Genomic DNA, 17,620 nt, shown 5'->3' with positions numbered 1-17,620 from the left:
GACCACAGCTGTGATACAAGGATAACGAAGTGGGATCTGAAGACCGTAGGAATGGACCTCAACAGATGGGAAACCTGGACATCTGAGTGTTCAGCCTGGAGGCAGGCGGTGCAGCATGGCCTCTCCCAATATGAAGAGACACATCTTCAGCAGACTGAGGCAAAGAGGCTGTCTCAAAACCAGCAAAATCGGGGAGCTGGACAGGGGACAGATTGTATTTGTCTTCAATGTGAAAGGGATTGTCACTCTCAAATTGGCTTTCTAAGCCACACCAGATGCTGTTCCAAGAACTCTATTCAGAGCACGTTACCATAGTCTCTTGAGACTGAAGGATGTCTACAAATGTGACAAAGTTGTCCTAACCCAACAGTTGCTATGAATGTTGATAATCTTCCCCAACTGCTAAAGTCTGATTTGTACATGTTAATGCTTGTGGAACTTTTGGATTGGAGCAACTGGCTCTAATTGGTGGATCTGCTGTCTTGCTGTGTTTGCTGAAATTACAGTAGAACTAATGGATTCGGGTGTCCAAACAATGGTGGAAAATTTTGCTCTTTGCTTCATTTTGTTAATTAGATACAAGTTACTAATAGCAGTACTTGGTGTTCAGTATATCCTTGGTTGTTGTAGTGTAGGGATATTTCATAAATTGTTAATATTGTCTGCAGTCTAATTCCCTGTTGCAGAGTAATTTACATACTAGGTTTCCACCTCCCTTTAATTGCTTATAATTTTGAGTACTTTTCTGTGGGGGGTGGGGTAGGGCTTCCTTTTCATACTGACTTTGTGTTGTAGGACATGACATTTCTATTTTGAGTGGGGCTGTAAATCAACACGGCTATTTTGGTCTCCTTCCTTGTTTAAGAAACAGAACAACTCAAAAATAGATGCTATTGAATTCTAGTACCTGGTGATAAAATGAATTTATATTTAGAAACAGTGAACCTGTTTGCTGTTATACTGTTTCAGTTATGTATAAGGTAGATTTGGGAATAATATACTTGGAAGTTTCATAAGAATAAGTGATTTGAGAATATAAACATAACCCAACTGCAGAGATGTTTGCACTCCTCTCCTTCTTTCAGAGAGAGATCAGTTTCCTTATTTTTTAGGTTATGTTGCCTGATCTGTCCTAGAATTATTCAAAGGATCTGTGTATTTTAACATTTTTTGTTGAGTTCATATTAAATGCAGACTGAATGGAGCACAACAGAACCAGGTTTTCTTATTTTTGTTTTTAATCACTGAAGTTCTAGGTGTCAGGATCGTATCTCTGAAGTCAATGGTGAAATAATTGGTTTGACCACATATTTATGATAAAGGAAAAGTAATAATTCCTTTATATCAGGGGTCCCCAACCTTTTTAACCCCACGGACCGGCTGGGGAAGGCGGGGCATCCCCTCGCACAGGAGTGCACTTGTGCTTGCATGGGCGCTCATGCACATGCACAAAGGAGCAGGATGGTGCTCATGCTCATGTGCAAATGGTGGCACTGTGCTCATGCAGGTACTTGTGCGCATGCTCATATGGCGGGGCAGCACTCATGTGAGCGTGCGGGCACTCATGCGCATGCACAAAAGGGTGGGGAGCAGTTGTGTGGGTGCTAGTGAGCATGTGCGGGGGGGAGTGCATGCGGGGAAGGGGTGAGAGGTCTGTCTCCGTGGCCCGGTCCGGCTCAGGCCACGGACTGGCACCAGGATGCAGACCGGGGTTGGCGACCTCTGCTTTATATGTATAAATATTTCTGTACAGTATTTCTTCATTACAAGGTTTAGTGTGTGGAAATATTTTAATGGTTCTTTGTAGCAGAAGGAAAGGTAGAGAAAGAAAGAGGAAAAGAGGGACATCATACAGTTGTCCATTTGCTATTTTACCCTGGGGTGGAAAAATGTAGGGTTAAAAAATCCTTCTGGTTGTTTAACATCCTTCTCTGTTTTCATTATGATCATGACCAAGTATCTTGAAAGACACTAAGGTGTACTGGTAGTCCCTGGAGCATAACAAATAGATGAAATAATCAGCATCTCTAGTAAAACGTAAACTAACCGCTGCCTTTTCTCCCCTGAAGGAACACATTTCCTTGAGTAAATCCGTGCAGACCCACATGCTAGGGCCAGAATCCAAGGCAAATGGGCTACCTCTTTCATTCTTTCTTCTGCTTATCTCTTTTATCTGCCCTTTTTCCTGATAACTCCCCTTCTTCCCTGCCTAGCAAGCTGTTGGTAGAAGGGCATTCTTTTGTTTCTGAAGGGTGAACAGATGGCTAGTAGATCGGTTTTATTTTTGAAGTTAAGTGGAACAAAGGGGTCACGGACTGCATGGGGAAACTTTTGAAAAAAACACAACTTAAAAACAGTATTCAGACCCACCACAAAAATACAACAAATGTTACGGTCAGCAAAGGACAGAAGGGACCCCCTCACCACTACAGGAGTATACCAGATACCTTGCAGTTGTGGACAGGTATATATTGGAACCACAAAACGCAGCATTCACACCAGAATCAAAGAACATGAGAGACACTGCAGACTAAAACAACCGGAAAAATCTGCAGTAGCTGAACATGCCCTAAAACAAGCTGGACATGAAATTGTATTTCAAAATACTGAAGTACTGGACAACGCCAGCAATCATTATGTTAGACTGCACAGGGAAGCCATTGAAATCCATACACATAAACAGAACTTGAACAAAAAGGAAGAAGGCCTAAAACTAAACAAGGCCTGGCTTCCAATACTTCCAGTACAGCCTGCAAAAGGTCAACGAACTCTACCCAGCCACAAGGACCAGGGATCATTTCACAAAAAAGACGAGCAAATGACACCCATCAATCAATCGCTCTCCCCCTTATCACAACAAAAAAAACACAGATCACCCTATCTCCTGAAAAAGGACAAAAGCTGTTCCCACAGCTGTACATACTCAACTATCCAACAAACAGCAACAGAGCATGGACAGAGTTCCTACTCCAGTCCTCTAAAGATGCCGGCCACAGAGATTGGCGAAATGTCAGGAAAAACAACCTTCAGAACACGGCCAAAGAGCCCAAAAAACCCACAACAACCATCAGATCCCGGCCGTGAAAGCCTTCGAGAATACAGTGGTGCCTCGCTTAACCATGATAATCCATTCCAGGAAAATTGCTGTTAAGCGAAAACATCATAAAGCAAAATTAAAAAACCCATTGAAACGCATTGAAAACCGTTCAATGCGTTCCAATGGGCTAAAAACTCATCGTCCAGCAAAGATCATACAGTGGCCATTTTCGGTGCTTGTATAGTGAGGAATCCATCCCTAAGCACAACGGGGAGCCATTTTAAGCATCCGGTGGCCATTTTGAAAACCCAACAATCAGCTGTTTTTTTATCGTCGTAAAGCGAAAATCGGTTCCCGAAGCAGGAAACCAATCATCGCTAAGCGAAATTCCCCATTTAGACCATCATTTTGCGATCGCAACACATCGTCGTAAAGCGGATTCATCGTACTGCGGGGTAATCGTTAAGCGGGGTATGACTGTACATTAAGTGGAACAGCTCATGATACTAGGTTGAGGGGCTGCCGACTACCTAGCCCACCAGGGCAGTTCATGGTCTGCCACTGCCCATGGTGAGAAGCGAAGTGCTGTTCTCCCACATTTTTCAGGACCTGGGGTCACTGTCCCACTCCTCTATCATGCACAGAATCAGCACTGGTAGCAGCATCCCCAGCATACTGCCAGAAGAGACTCAAGAACTGAGAGGGCAGCCCTTCCTCCTTTGTTCCATGCCGCAGTGCCTGAGGGAGAGGTGAGATGGGGAGTAGTTCCCCCCCCTCAAATCTCTCATAATATCTTGCCTTTGAGGATACTTTGCAACTAGACATTGTTGGAAAAGACAGTTGGCTTCTGAGTATGGGCCATATTGTGGTGGCAATTTCACCAACCCCAGAGGTCTGCCTACCTAGATAAGTGCCTGTCTTGCCTAGCTTGGCTCTCTCAGCTGTCGCAATCTCATACAAACCAGATTTTCTTTTTAATAATGCATTCTGAGTGATATTTCATTTGCAAATGTGAGACAAATTAATTTTTATTTGATTGCCTATTATTCTTTCTATTCCAGATCAGTTAATTTGATGTTAGCAGCAGCCACTGTGTCTCTTTATGCACTGATTAGAAGAGATCCTTAAGATCAAGTACGTTGTGTGCATGAATTCCATTGTAATGTTATGTTATTGGCTTGCTGTAGGAAGAAGACATAATTACTAAAGATGAAGAAGCAATGGCTTGGAAATTTCTTTCTCTTGATGAAATTACAATTCTGTTGGAAAAAGATATACTAGGAGTTCAAAGGTAAATCTGTTGAATTTATTCTTAAATATAGATAATACTGCTTTTGTCAGTTATGTATTTGCTTGCAAAAAATACTTGTTTCTTAGCAGGGGTGAAAGGAATTTCCACTTCAAATGTAATATAATAAGTGGGGGCGGGTTTAGTTGAACTTTATATTTAGCCGTAGTCCATCGGAATAAAATACAATTAAAGATGGGCACGAACTGCACTTTGGCGCGGCACCCACACAGATGTTCCACAGGGGCTGTGCGCTTCCTTCCCTGCCTCCACTGTGTGCTCGCCCACTCACTGGCTGTAGCATGCTTCCTTCCTCTGCCTTCTCTGTGCTATTGTCCATTTACTGGCAGTGCTGTGGGCTTCCTTGTCCCGCCTCCTTGTCTGAGTGAAGGACTGTGCTAAAGAGCCAAAGGGGGGGGGGGAAGTACACTGCAGCCAGTGAGTAGGAGAACACACAGAGGAGACTGGGGAGGGAAGCACATGGTACACTTGGAAAGCTTGTGTGAGCACCACCCTTATTTGTGCCCATCTCTAAATACAATAAAGCACAAGTAAAAATACAGACCAGAATAAGAAAAGCAACATTAAAAGACTGACATTTAAACATGACTTTCAGTTGTTTAATTAGTTTCCATAAAAGTAAGGTAAAATAGGATTAAATGGAGGGTAAAATAAGAACAGCCCTAAATGGTTTGCGCCCAAGCTATCTCAAGGACCACATCTAAATAAATAAACAAATAAATAAATAGCAGAATTAGGAGGTTGAACATTTTAAACAAACCTTTTTATTACTCTAGCCATTTTGTGTTCATGAAAGAACAGTGTAATCTCTTTGCTGTCACAGGAACAATGCAATTATATGACTGAGAAAGAGCTGATCATGGAGTTTCTAGTATGCTGGACAATAATAGAAGAATTTCATCTTTAATTCTTTATGTATAGAGAAAGTTCAAGACATAGCATACAATATCCTCAACACAGCGTACAACATATATACATAGCAGACGATATCCACAACCATAGATTCCATTTATTCTAATGGAGGTTCACATGTGTATCTTCTATCTAGGTATGGAGATGGCATTGCCTGTAATCTTGGTTGAGTAAAAGTACTACAGTGGTGCCCCGCATAGCGACGTTAATCCGTTCCGGATTAATCGTCGCTATACAGAAACATCACTAAACGGAATGGAAAAAGCCATAGGAACGCATTAAACTTCGTTTAATGATTCTTATGGCTCTCAAACCCACCATTCAGTGAAGTTCCTCCATGGCGTCGCCATTTTCGCACCCTTGGTAAGCGAGGGCAGGGCGCAAAAACACTTGCGGCGGCCATTTTGGGCACCCGTCGGCCATTTTGGAACCGCCGATCAGCTGTTTAAAAAAACATTGCAATGCGAAGATTGGTAAGCGAAACGCTCGTTAAGCAAGGCACCACCGTACATATCTGGGGTTGTCAGAGGTTGGAAGTAATTGCCCCTAAGAAGAATGATTAATAACCCTCCTATCTTCACCATCATCCCAATCAAAGGCCCTGTTTCACAAAGCAGGATTAAATCCATGTGCTAGTAATTTTTCTATCAGCAGGCTATACAGTAAGACTCCTGTATTTGTGGGATCAGTATGTGTGGTTTCAGTTATCCATGGTCTGAAAATAATAAAAATATTTTTTTAAAAATCCAGAAAAACTGTTTTCACATTTATTACCAGAAGAGGCCACTAGAGGGAGCAAGAGACTGTGCTGTGAATGCTTGTTAGTGAAGAATGCATATCATGGTATCTGGTGCCCTCTAGTGGCCAGTTCTGGCAATGCATATGAAGATATTTTCTGGGTTTTTTCCTTTTACCAGGCGAGAGAGAGAGAGATCGCTATTATCCACGGTTTTCAGTATCCACAGTGAGCTTGGAACAAATTCCAAGCAGATATGGGCATCCTACTGTAGTTCTATTCCTCATCTTGACACTGCTGTGCCCAGCACCCATAGCTCAATTGCTCAAACAAGCATTGCTCAGCAAGTTGTCCGTCATCCATTTCGTTCAGCTTCAGCCAGTATCTACAGGGCAAACCTTATTCAGCCATAAGGAGAGAGGCCAGCATGCCAAAAGAAATCTGAGAATGTTGGTCATAAACTTATTCTGGAAAATCTCCAGAGCTGGTTTGTCTCTTTCACCTCAGATTTCTGCCCCAAATAGCATATGCATTATAATTTTATCTGTGAAGACTTTAAAATAGGATTAACTAATCAGCCTTCTTTTGAGTAGAAAAATCTCTTCACCTGCATCGTAATTTTACTACTTAATAATTTAATTATAGCTAGATGATTTTCCCATGAGAGACATACATCAACGTTCAATCCCTAAGTGTATGTAAATGCCAGCTTGTTCTAACTGATGTCCATCTGTGGCGTTTACCCCATGGCCCCTGCTTGTTTCACCAAACACAGGGCTCACACGAGTATCCCAACACACCTTTTAACACGCTGCCACCAGCTGATCTCTTTATCAACCTATATTTCCTATGAAAGATTGAGGTCCATTCAATACTGAACTTTTAAACAGAAACAGGTTTATTTATTACAAGTTGTTTCAGGACTACAGTGGTGCCTCGCTTGATGAGGATAATTTGTTCCATTGAAATCGCTGTTAAGCGAAATCCTCGTCAAGCGAAATGAAAAAGCCCGTTGAACTGCATTGAAAACTGGTTCAATGCGTTCCAATGGGCTAAATACCTCAGCGTCCAGCGAAGATCCTCCATAGGGCGGCCATTTTCGGTGCCTGTAAAGTGAGGAATCCGTCCTAAAGCACAGCGGGGAGCCATTTTGCACAGCAGGCGGCCATTTTAGAGCCACCAATCAGCTGTTTTAGAATAATCGTCTAGGGAAAAATCGGTTCCCGAAGCAGGGAACCGATCATTGTCAAGCAAATTTTCCCTATCTAAATATCGTTTTGCGATCGCTGCAATCGCAAAAATCTCATCATAAAGTGGATTCGTCGTTTAACGAGGTAATCGTTAAGCGAAGCACCACTGTAGTTCTTAAGCACATTCTTAAAGTTACACAAAGCTTCTGTATTTTACTTTAACCTCTTCTGTCTTAGTTAATACAGGCCACACACTGACTAATCACTACTTAAACACTCTTTCTGCCTCTAACTCCAAACTCTCACTCTCTCTCTTCCCTGTCTCTCTCTGACTGAACTGACTAGACTCTGACTCACCCCTCCCTTAGTTTCTCTGGCTCTGCCTCCCAAAGGCTCTCATTGGTACAGGCCAATAATCTTCTACCTGAGGGTGATTGCTACACCATCCAGGGCTCATTTATATCTCTGGTTCCTCTTAAAGTGGGAATAAAGTTACTTTATTAATATACTGAGTAATTTCATCTGGTGAATTTGAAATAACTTTTCCAGAAGCATTTTTGGAGCATTTTGACAAATATGTTTTGGGTTTTGTGCCATTCTTTTATCATTTCTAAGGTGATTTTTAAAAAAGTAATGAAAAATTGTGAAAATGCAGTGATTAATTGTGTTGAACATTTATGCAAAAGGTGTATATTCTGGAAGTGAATTGCTGTAACCTAAGAAATCTCCATAAGGCATTATTTGTTGTATAACAAGTCATGCAACTTGACGTACAAGAGATGAAAAATTTCTTGAATTATGGCAGTTTGTTTCTAAAAGTTACACTATTTGCATAACTGCTCAACAAGTTTTCAGCCAATGAGTAACAGAATGTGTTACTTTCTAATGTTCTAACTCGTAACAACAAGAAGTTACATTTCAACACTACAGCAAGTGACAGGAATGAATTTTCATTTTAACTATCCAGCCTCTCATTGTAGTTTCTGTTTTCTTCTGCTGAAATAGCAGCCTGCATGGCTTACAGTACAGTGGTGCCTCGCTTAACGAGTGCACCACATAACGACGAAATCGTATAGCGATCCGTTTTTTCGGATTGCTAATGCGATCGCTTAACGTTTTTCTTATGGGGCACAATTCGCTTTGCGAAGACCGGTAAGCATTTCGCTTACCGAGCTTCGCAAAACGAAGCCCCGACAATCAGCTGTTTGGCGGCCAAAATGGCCGCCGGAAGCCCGGAAATGGCCCAAAATGGCCGCGCGCAGCGTTTTCGCGCCCTCATTAAGCGAGGCGAGGGCGCGAAAATGGCTGCCGGCCATTAGAAAGCTTCGTTGAACGGTGAGTATTTGGCTCATTTGGAACACATTAAACCATGTTTAATGCGTTCCAATTGAAATCCCTGCCCCGTTCAACGATGCTTCAGCATAGCGAAGGTTAATCCGGAACGGATTAACCTCGCTATGCGAGGCACCACTGTATTACCACCTGTTGCTAGATTCTTTCCAAAGGACATGAAACTTAGCTTCTACTGTTACTGGGATATTTTTTACTAGAAATCATCACGTTTAAATATATCAGATGTGCTAGTGCCCTTGTGGGCTTATTTAAGAGGATGATAGAAAATCAGATGAAGGAAATTAATTTTCTTAATTTTTATCCTGAACTTTCAAAATTTGTCGCAGCTAACAGCATAGCAATGTTGCAGTGATTAACTGAAGCTTATTTGTACTATATTAGGCCCAAACCTGTGGTGCCTAATATGATCATGTTACCAAGAATCGAGTAATAGAGCTTTTCATTGAGTCAGCACAGTTGACACTGATTACAGACTTTGTTAACCTCTTCTTCTAAAAGTGTGGTGGAGGGAGGGCTGCTTAGGTGGTACTTAGGTGGTATAATGTGGATATGTTCTTCAGTTTTAAGTAATTACAATTTTTATCCACAGTACTTTGGAAGAATTTCTAAATTTGAAACAACGTTTGACATCTTTGAAAGAAGCTGCGATACTGGATTACTACGTCTCAGGATTCTGTTGGGCCAAAGCATTAGAATTCACACCTGTGCAACTTGGAGGATTCCTGACTCTGTTAAATTTGCTGTTGGAGAACCTTGAAAGTATGTTTTCTTATCCAAAGCCTTTTAAATATCTGAGTTTCCACTTGAGCACTTTTTCTCATTTCTGAGCATCTCAACCCTCAGTAGGTTGTACATTTTAAATTAGCTAGAACTCTATAGCCACAATTATCTGAAAGACATAATATTACAGCTTATTGGACTGCAAAGATGTCTGAGAGTCAGAAGCTGCAGTTTTAAAGTGTCACTGGATAAGATGCTGACCCCATATCAAGAAGCATTGCCCCCTCAAGCGGTGAATAATATCTGCTTGTGGAAGCACATGCTCTCCCTCAGCTATGGATCATGCATTTCCCATGCCGTGTTTTAACTGTTAAAAGGAGGGTTGTATAAGCATGGCCATAGTTATCTTTTCTTAATTTCTGACTGTTTAAAATGTTCTGCACACACTTTTACTAATTGAATGTAATTCATTTTGTAAAGTGTTTCCTTGAAAGTTGTCCAAAAATATATAATAATAATAATAATAATAATAATAATAATAATAATAATAATAATAATAATAATAATAATAATAATAATAATAATAATAATAATAATAATAATAATAATAATAATAATATAATTTATTGTCATTGTAAGTATATACACAGTATACCATACAACGAAATTCACAGACACCCAGAGACCAGACACATGCACACACATAACATTCCCCAAACACTCCCCACCCACTAGAAGTTCCCCACTAAAAATACAAACATCTACACCTCAGGCCAAGTAACACAGTCCAACTAATTATTCACTACTGGTGGTCTTTAAGCTCATTATTAATTGCAATTATAGCTCTAGGATAAAAACTATTTAGAAAACATGTGGTCCGAGCCTTAATTGTTCTATATCTTCTGCCAGACGCTAACAGTTCAAAAAAGTTATGAGCAGGATGGGAAGAGTCTCTCAGGATGCTGTGTGATTTCCTTAGACAGCGGGATGTGAAGATGTCATCCAGAGTTGGTAGCTGGAGCCCGATGATATTCTGGGCAATTTTAATGGTTCTCTGTAGAGCTTTTTTGTCCGCTACAGAGCTACTCCCAAACCATGCCAGAATGCCATAAGTTAGGACACTCTCAATGGTGCTACGGTAGTAGGACAGAAGGAAATGCTGTGATAAATTTAACTTCCCGAGCATTCTCAGGAAATACAGCCTCTTCTGTGCCTTCTTTATTAGCATGTTGGCATTTATAGTCCATGAGAGGTCCTCTGAGATGTAAGTACCCAGAAATTTAAAACTACCAACTCTCTCCACTTCCTCACCATACAGATATACTGTATCTCATTTGTTTTATATACAAAACAGATCACTGTCATGGTCCCCAAATCCTCTTCCCCATATGAAAATTGGTTGTCTCACATGAAATTGTCTTTCTTTTGCAACCCAGATGTTAGATGTGATCCAGCTGAAAGATAAGCATGTAGAAGCCTTGTTGGTTTTAGCGGAAGAGATAGGCATGTGCTTAAATCTTTCCTTTTGGCCCTAACTGGATCATACTATTTGCATAAAGTTAATCTATCCAGATTAGATGAATGTGTGCTGTTATCCAGTTATGTTTCACAAGGGCTTGCACATCTATGAACAGAAGTTTGCAACAATTAGTTCTTGTGACTTATAGCCACAGTGCTTCTATTGTGTATTTCAGTAAGATCAACTAGACTGGAATGAGCAGAAGTGGCCTACAGGGCATTATCTAATGGCCCACCTCTGTGCAGGCTGCTTGGTTCTCCTTCGTGGTCTCTGTGAAAGCACACAAATGGGTTGTTCTGCACCTGCACAGGACCTCTCGGAAGTTTCTAGAGCTCCGTTGCCTCCAGCTCAGCTCCCGCTTCATCACGGAATATTGGCCTCTCTGTGGCTGATGTACACATCAGCCAGGCCTCAGCCCATTCTAGTCCTGCTTCATCAGGATAGCCAGTACATATTCAGCTTTCTGATTCTGAGTCTCCACGTCGATCTCCTCGAAAAGATACATCAAAGAGGCAACACCTCTCTCCATTACCCTATGATCCCCCACGGGAAGACTTTGTATATTATCAAGAACCCGCTCAATACCATTCACAAGCTGATTATTGGGATCCCTACTACACAAAATATGACCCATATTTCCAAGATGACCTCCTAGAACAAATCTATTATGAAAAACTGAAGAGAGTCCATTATTCCATGGATTATCCACATTGACATTCACCTTCGATATCGCCTTCTCCACCTCAATACCGACACCACTCACATGTATTCAAGACTCTACCTCCGGAACAACTTCCTAATACAATTTTTAAATGACATCATACTGCAATGGAACAAACTCTATCAAAGTGTCCTTGACCTCAATAACCACAACTTCATCATATCGTCATTACGCTTCTCTCCAAGTTACCACTACATACAAGGGTCCCCCTCCTCCTCCATCTGATATCGATAAGGGTTCTACAACAATAGTACCTTTTGCTTCCAAACCACTCACATCCAGATCTCATCAACTTTCTCCATCATCAGACTCTTCTCATTCTGATCACGAATCGTCGGATGTATCACAAGAATCTCCATCTAATCTACGCAGTCCTGGTTCAGATGTTGCAGAAAACCAGCCTCCCTCCTCTTCAGAGGATTTGAACTGGAAATTGAAGAACCACCGCCTCCCAAACAGGACTTAGTGTTTAATGACATTAATCAGGAAAAAACACCACCACTCAGTCTTGCATTTATACCAGCCATGCTAGACTTGGTTAAAGAATCTTAGGACAAACCGCCATCTTCTCTCCAAATCTCAAGGAGCGTAGAAAGTCATTATAAAACCCATAGCCCCGACACTTCTTTTTTGACCAAACATCCCACGCCAAATTCCATTATTGTAGAATCTAATCAATCTCAGGCTAGAAATAAATCATCTGTTGCTCTGACCAGCACAGAGGGCAGAAAACTCCACATTCTCGGCAGATGTTTATACTCTCTCACCTCTTTTCTGATGAGAGTTGCTAATTTCCAAGCAGCTATGGAAGCTTACCATAATCAGCTATGGAATACTGTAAAATGCTACCAATTCTCCAAGCAGCTCCTGAAACCACTAGATCAGAAGCCCTAAATGTCCATATTGAGGCCTCAACATTGGCAAAACAACAAAGAATTGCCTCTAGGTATACTGCCGATGCTGCCTCCAAAGCTGTGGCAACATCCATTGCTTTCCGACCTCATACTTGGCTTAGATCAGTAGTCATATCAGATGAGACTAGGTCCCATATCGAGGACCTCCCGTCCAATGCTGCAGGCCTCTTTAACGAGAAAACAGACAAAGTAATGTACAATCTTCACAAAATTAGAAAAAGTGCAAGATCTTATTTTACTCAACAACCTTACCATTATCAGAGACCTCAATGGCACAGACAACCATTTGTTCATCAACCATTTCAACAGCAATACAAACCATACAAGTCACACATGCTTGAAAGACCTTTCTCCACTCAGTCTACTTCCACTGCTCCTGCCCCTTGATTCCAACCTCAACCTCAAAATTGACAAACTTTTTGTCGCCCACAAAAGAAGGGTAAGCAATACCCATAACTTCTTTATACAACAGCCCATCACTTCTGTTTCATTTAAAACATAGCTTTATCTATTTCTGACTTCATGGTCGCTCATCACTAACAACCATTGGGTTTTGTCCATGATCGAAAACAGTTACCTTGTAGAATTTGATCACCTTCCACCCCTTGGACAAATTAAATATACTCCATACTCGTCAGCCCTGAGAGAAGAAGTTCTCCTTCTCCTTCAAAAACTTGCCATCATCACTGTTCCACTGACTGATATCGAACATGGTTTTTATTCAAGATATTTCGCAGTACCAAAGAAAGACAGAGGACTCTGTCCAATCTTTGACCTTAATAAGTTCATCTGTCCCTTGCATTTCAGAATAGTTACTCTAGACACTGTTATTCCCCTCCTTTCACATGGAGATTGGTTTGTCGTGATCAACCTGCAGGATACATATTTCCACATTTCTATCCATGCGCAACATCACAAATACCTTCAATTCCATTTCGACAACACTGCCTGTCAATTCTGTTCCCTCCAATTCTGTTCCCTCCCTGAGAGCCTTCAACAAATGTCTTGTGCCAGTTGCAGCACATCTCTGTCTCCTGGAATTACAGTTTTCTCATACATCAACGACTGGCTGATTGTCTCCGATTCTTATCAAGCTGCTCTAAGAGACACTCCCATCACCCTTGACACATTACAACATCTCAGCCTCAAGGTCAACTTCATCAAATCATCCCTCGAACCATCACAGGCTGCAACCTACATAGGTGCACATCTCGACTCTTGCCATGCTCAAGCTTTCCCACCGCCAGATCGAATAACAAAACTAAGATTGGCTATTCAACCTTTTCAACCTCTTGCCTGGGTATTGGCTCACCAGACTCAACGTTTCCTCAGACTCATGGCATCCACTACCTCTGTCATACAACACACCAGACTCAAAATGCGATCTCTCTAATCCTGGTACCTTTCCCTATTCAATCCAGTGCCAGACCACCCACTGAAACACCTCAGGGTATGCACTGATTTAGCTCAACAAATTACGTGGTGGACCTTCCATCTACATCTACTCATTGGCCGCCCTTCTGCTCCTCTTCAACTCACAATTCAGATCACCACCAATGCTAGCCCTTTGGGCTGGGGAGCTCATTGTTGGGGCCACAAGATCCATGCCCTGTGGACAAAGAAGGAACAGTCTTTACACATAAACCATCTTGAACTCTTAGCTATCATCAAAGCCTTCCATGCCTTCCAACCACTTGTTACAGGACACGCCGTCCAAATCGCTACTGACAGTATGACAGCTCTATATTATATAAACAAGCAAGGAGGCACACACACTCTATTGCTCCTATTCCTAGCAGTTCACTTCTGGGAGTAGTGTTACCTCCACATATTCCCAGTCGCAGTTCATGTTGCCACAGAAGACAACTCCTTGGTGGACCACTTAAGCCATCTTACCATTACAACACACAAGCGGTCTCTAGATGACATGATCTTTGCTCAAATCTGCAAAAGATGAAACAATCCTTCCATCAATGTTTTTGCCACTCAAAACAGTTCAAAATGCCCTCAATACTCTTCCTGTGCCGGAACCGACAAAGACTTCATGGGAGATGCGTTCATGATAGACTGGAGACCTCATCTTCCATACCTCTTCCCACCACTGTCACTCATACAATGCATGGTAATCAGAATCCAGCAATTGCAATCCAATGCCATTCTTCTAGCCCCTTGGTGGCCTCGACAACCGTGGTTCACCCACCTGTCATTATGTGCACCGATCAGTTTTGCCTCCCCCCCCCATTCAGAACCTGTTAACTCAGAATGACAGCAGGATTTATCATCCTGACCTCCAGTCCCTCAAGCTCATAGCGTGGAGTATTCTCTCTTCATAAGGGCTATCCTGGATAAGGCTAGAAAACCCTCCACTCAACTTCTTTATGAACAAAAATGGAAAGCCTTTTCTGCACATACCGACTCTAAGGGACTCACAGCTTCACCTACGTCTTTAGACACACTACTTAACTTCTATACCTCTTCCATATGGGCCTATCACACTCTAAGAGTCTACATTGTTGCTGTTATAGCCCATCAACCCTCTGACTCTGAATCTGCTCGATTCTTTACTCATCCCACTCTGAAGAAATTTCTCAGAGGACTTTACAATGTATGTCACCTTCACTGGCCCCCTCTCCCACAACGGTCTCTTCAAACTGTTCTCAATGCGCTTACCAGGCATCCATCTGAACCTATGGCTACCACCAACCTCAAAGTTCTTTCCATAAAACCCCTTTTCCTTGTAGCCATTACATCAGCTAGAGGGCCCAGCGAATTAGCAGCCCTCATATTGGACCCTCCGTATCTCCAGTTCCATCCAGAAAAGGTCACATTATACCCAGATGTTTCCTTTCTTCCTAAGGTGGTGTCAGATTTTCATTTCAACCAGCCCTTGATTCTACCTTCAAGCTTCCCATCTCCAACATCAGACATTGAGTGCATGTTTCACACTTTGGATGTTCGCCATGCCTTGGCTTTTTATATTGACAGAACTAAGGCATTCAGGAAATCTCCTCACCTCTTTGTTTGTTTTCATGGCCCTCACAAGGGTTCACCAGCCTCATCACAGACGTTATCCAGATGGATAGTCCAGGCCATTTCCCTGGCTTACGATCTCGCAGGCAAACTACCTCCTGATGCTCTTAAAGCTCATTCTACTACAGCTGTTTCTATTTCTACTGCATAGACATTTCCAACATATGTTGAGCAACCCTCGACATTCGTCTCCCATTATAGACTTAATGTCGGAGCAAAGAATGATGCTTGATTTGGGAGAGCTGTTCTTACCTCCTTTCTCACGTGACCCACCAACCAGTAAGTAAGCTTGTCAGTCACCCATTTGTGTGCATTCACAGAGACCACAAAGATGAAAGAGCAGTTGCTTACCTGTAACCATGGTTCTCCTAGTGGCCCCCTGTGAATCTACATATCCCACCTGTCCTCCCCTCTGTCCATCACGTTGTCAACTCCATCTATTTCTGACAGTGGCAGGCTTTTTGGGAACTGAGGGGACTTCTGGCGGGTGCAGCCTGTGCTTCCTGGGGGAAGTCCCACTAATCACATGTCTTTAAGCTCTAGAAACTTCCAAGAGGTCCTGCGCAGGTGCAGAACAATCCATTTGTGTGGATTCACAGGGGACCACTTGCAGAACCATGGTTACAGGTAAGTAACCTCTCTATTCCCTGCAAGGAATATTGGATTTAGTGAGCCTTGGTCTCATTTAGCAAGAGATCTCTTAAACAAGAGAAACTAAATTCAGACATAACATGAAACCATTGTTTTGCATGTGTTTATTGTATTTATACAGTGAACCCTTGACTTACAGACGGTTTGACTTATAGACTTTTTGAGTTACAGACTTCTCTGGCCACAAAATTTAGATTTGACTTGCAGACTGAGATTTGACTTACAGACCAGAAAAAAACCAAAATGGAACAAAAACGGCCTGTTACGGGATTAATCGGTTTTCAATGCACTGTAGCTCAATGGAGACTTGACCTACAGACTTTTTGACCTGCAGCCACCATTCCAATACGGATTAATTCTGTAAGTCAAGGGTCCACTACACTGCCTGGACTGTATTTTCCCTGCCTTCCCTGAACCTTTCTTGACCTAAGAAAAAAAGGAAACAAAATATCCCCCTCTAGTGGTCAAAGGCAGAATAGCAGCTTCCCATTAATTTCTATGGACGGAAAAGAGCAGATACGGATAAAATGGTTTTCAATGCATTCCTATGGGAAATACAGATTTGACCTGAGAACTTTTTGACTTGAGAACTGCCTTCCAATACGGATTAAGTTCTCAAGTGAAGACCCCACTGTATGCCACTTTTCTCACAGAATTTGGACTCAAAGTGACTTACAGAACAGTTAAAAACAGTCGCAGTATGAACTAGAACAGAATTTAAAATGTAAAAAGAAGTTTAATTTGATTCTAATATTAAAATTGACAACACTGAAATTTATAATTAAAAATAGTAATGCAAGTTTACTTACCTTGGAGCTGAGAAGCCACAACCCACTCCAGCACCTTGCCCAAGAATGGGATATTAGAGACTGGCTGGTAATTATCCAGTACTGTGGAGTCCAAGGAGAGCTTTTTCAATAATGACCTTATTACTGCCTCCTTTAAGCATGCTGGGATGCTACCATGCTGCAAGGAGGCATTCACTAACTCTTGGACCCACTCAGCCAGTCCCTCTCTGGCAACTTTTACAAACCAGGAAGGGCAAGGGTCCAGGAGACATGTGGTAGCCTTCACCTCTCCAAGGATCCTGTCCACATCATCAGGCTGCAAAAACTGAAACTTATCCATCAACAAGCAGGAGCCATAGTTACAGCTACAGAACCTGTAAACCACAGCATCCAGGTCAAGTGTTGTACTGGATTTATCCATTCTACAAGTGTTAGGACAAGAAATAGTATATACATGCAATCTCTTGCACATATAGAAATCTCCACTGAATTGTTCCCATCCATTAATAATTAAACTCTATCTCCATCCTCAGTGTACCTTGTGCTGGTACAGTGACATCATTCAACACTAATGCCAGTCAGGGACTGAGTGAATTTAGGGTGATTAAGCCAGAGCAACTGTTTGTGAATATAAACTGTGTACCTTTCAAAGAGGCAAACATGCATGTTCAAAACTCAACAAAAGCACCCAAGTGTCAGCTTCTTCAGCTATCCATCCAATTTGTTTGTACAGCATTACT

At 41.9% G+C, this 17,620-nt stretch overlaps 1 protein-coding gene across 1 annotated transcript in view; it reads left to right on the top strand.

The window, feature by feature from the left end:
• The window catches only part of CABCOCO1 (ciliary associated calcium binding coiled-coil 1), a 94,070-nt gene that overhangs the window by 16,443 nt on the left and 60,007 nt on the right, over window positions 1-17,620 (top strand). The window contains exons 2-3 of the mRNA XM_072995167.2: window positions 4,225-4,328; window positions 9,127-9,296. Coding sequence (XP_072851268.2) covers window positions 4,225-4,328; window positions 9,127-9,296 — 274 coding nt within the window. The remainder of the gene's footprint in view (window positions 1-4,224; window positions 4,329-9,126; window positions 9,297-17,620) is intronic.

Source organism: Pogona vitticeps, chromosome 3 (assembly GCF_051106095.1).
Source record: "Pogona vitticeps strain Pit_001003342236 chromosome 3, PviZW2.1, whole genome shotgun sequence".
In the NCBI taxonomy this organism is placed as follows: Eukaryota; Metazoa; Chordata; class Lepidosauria; order Squamata; family Agamidae; genus Pogona; species Pogona vitticeps.
The sequence above is the reverse complement of the archived record's forward strand: the minus strand, read 5'-3'. Positions and strand labels throughout refer to the sequence as shown.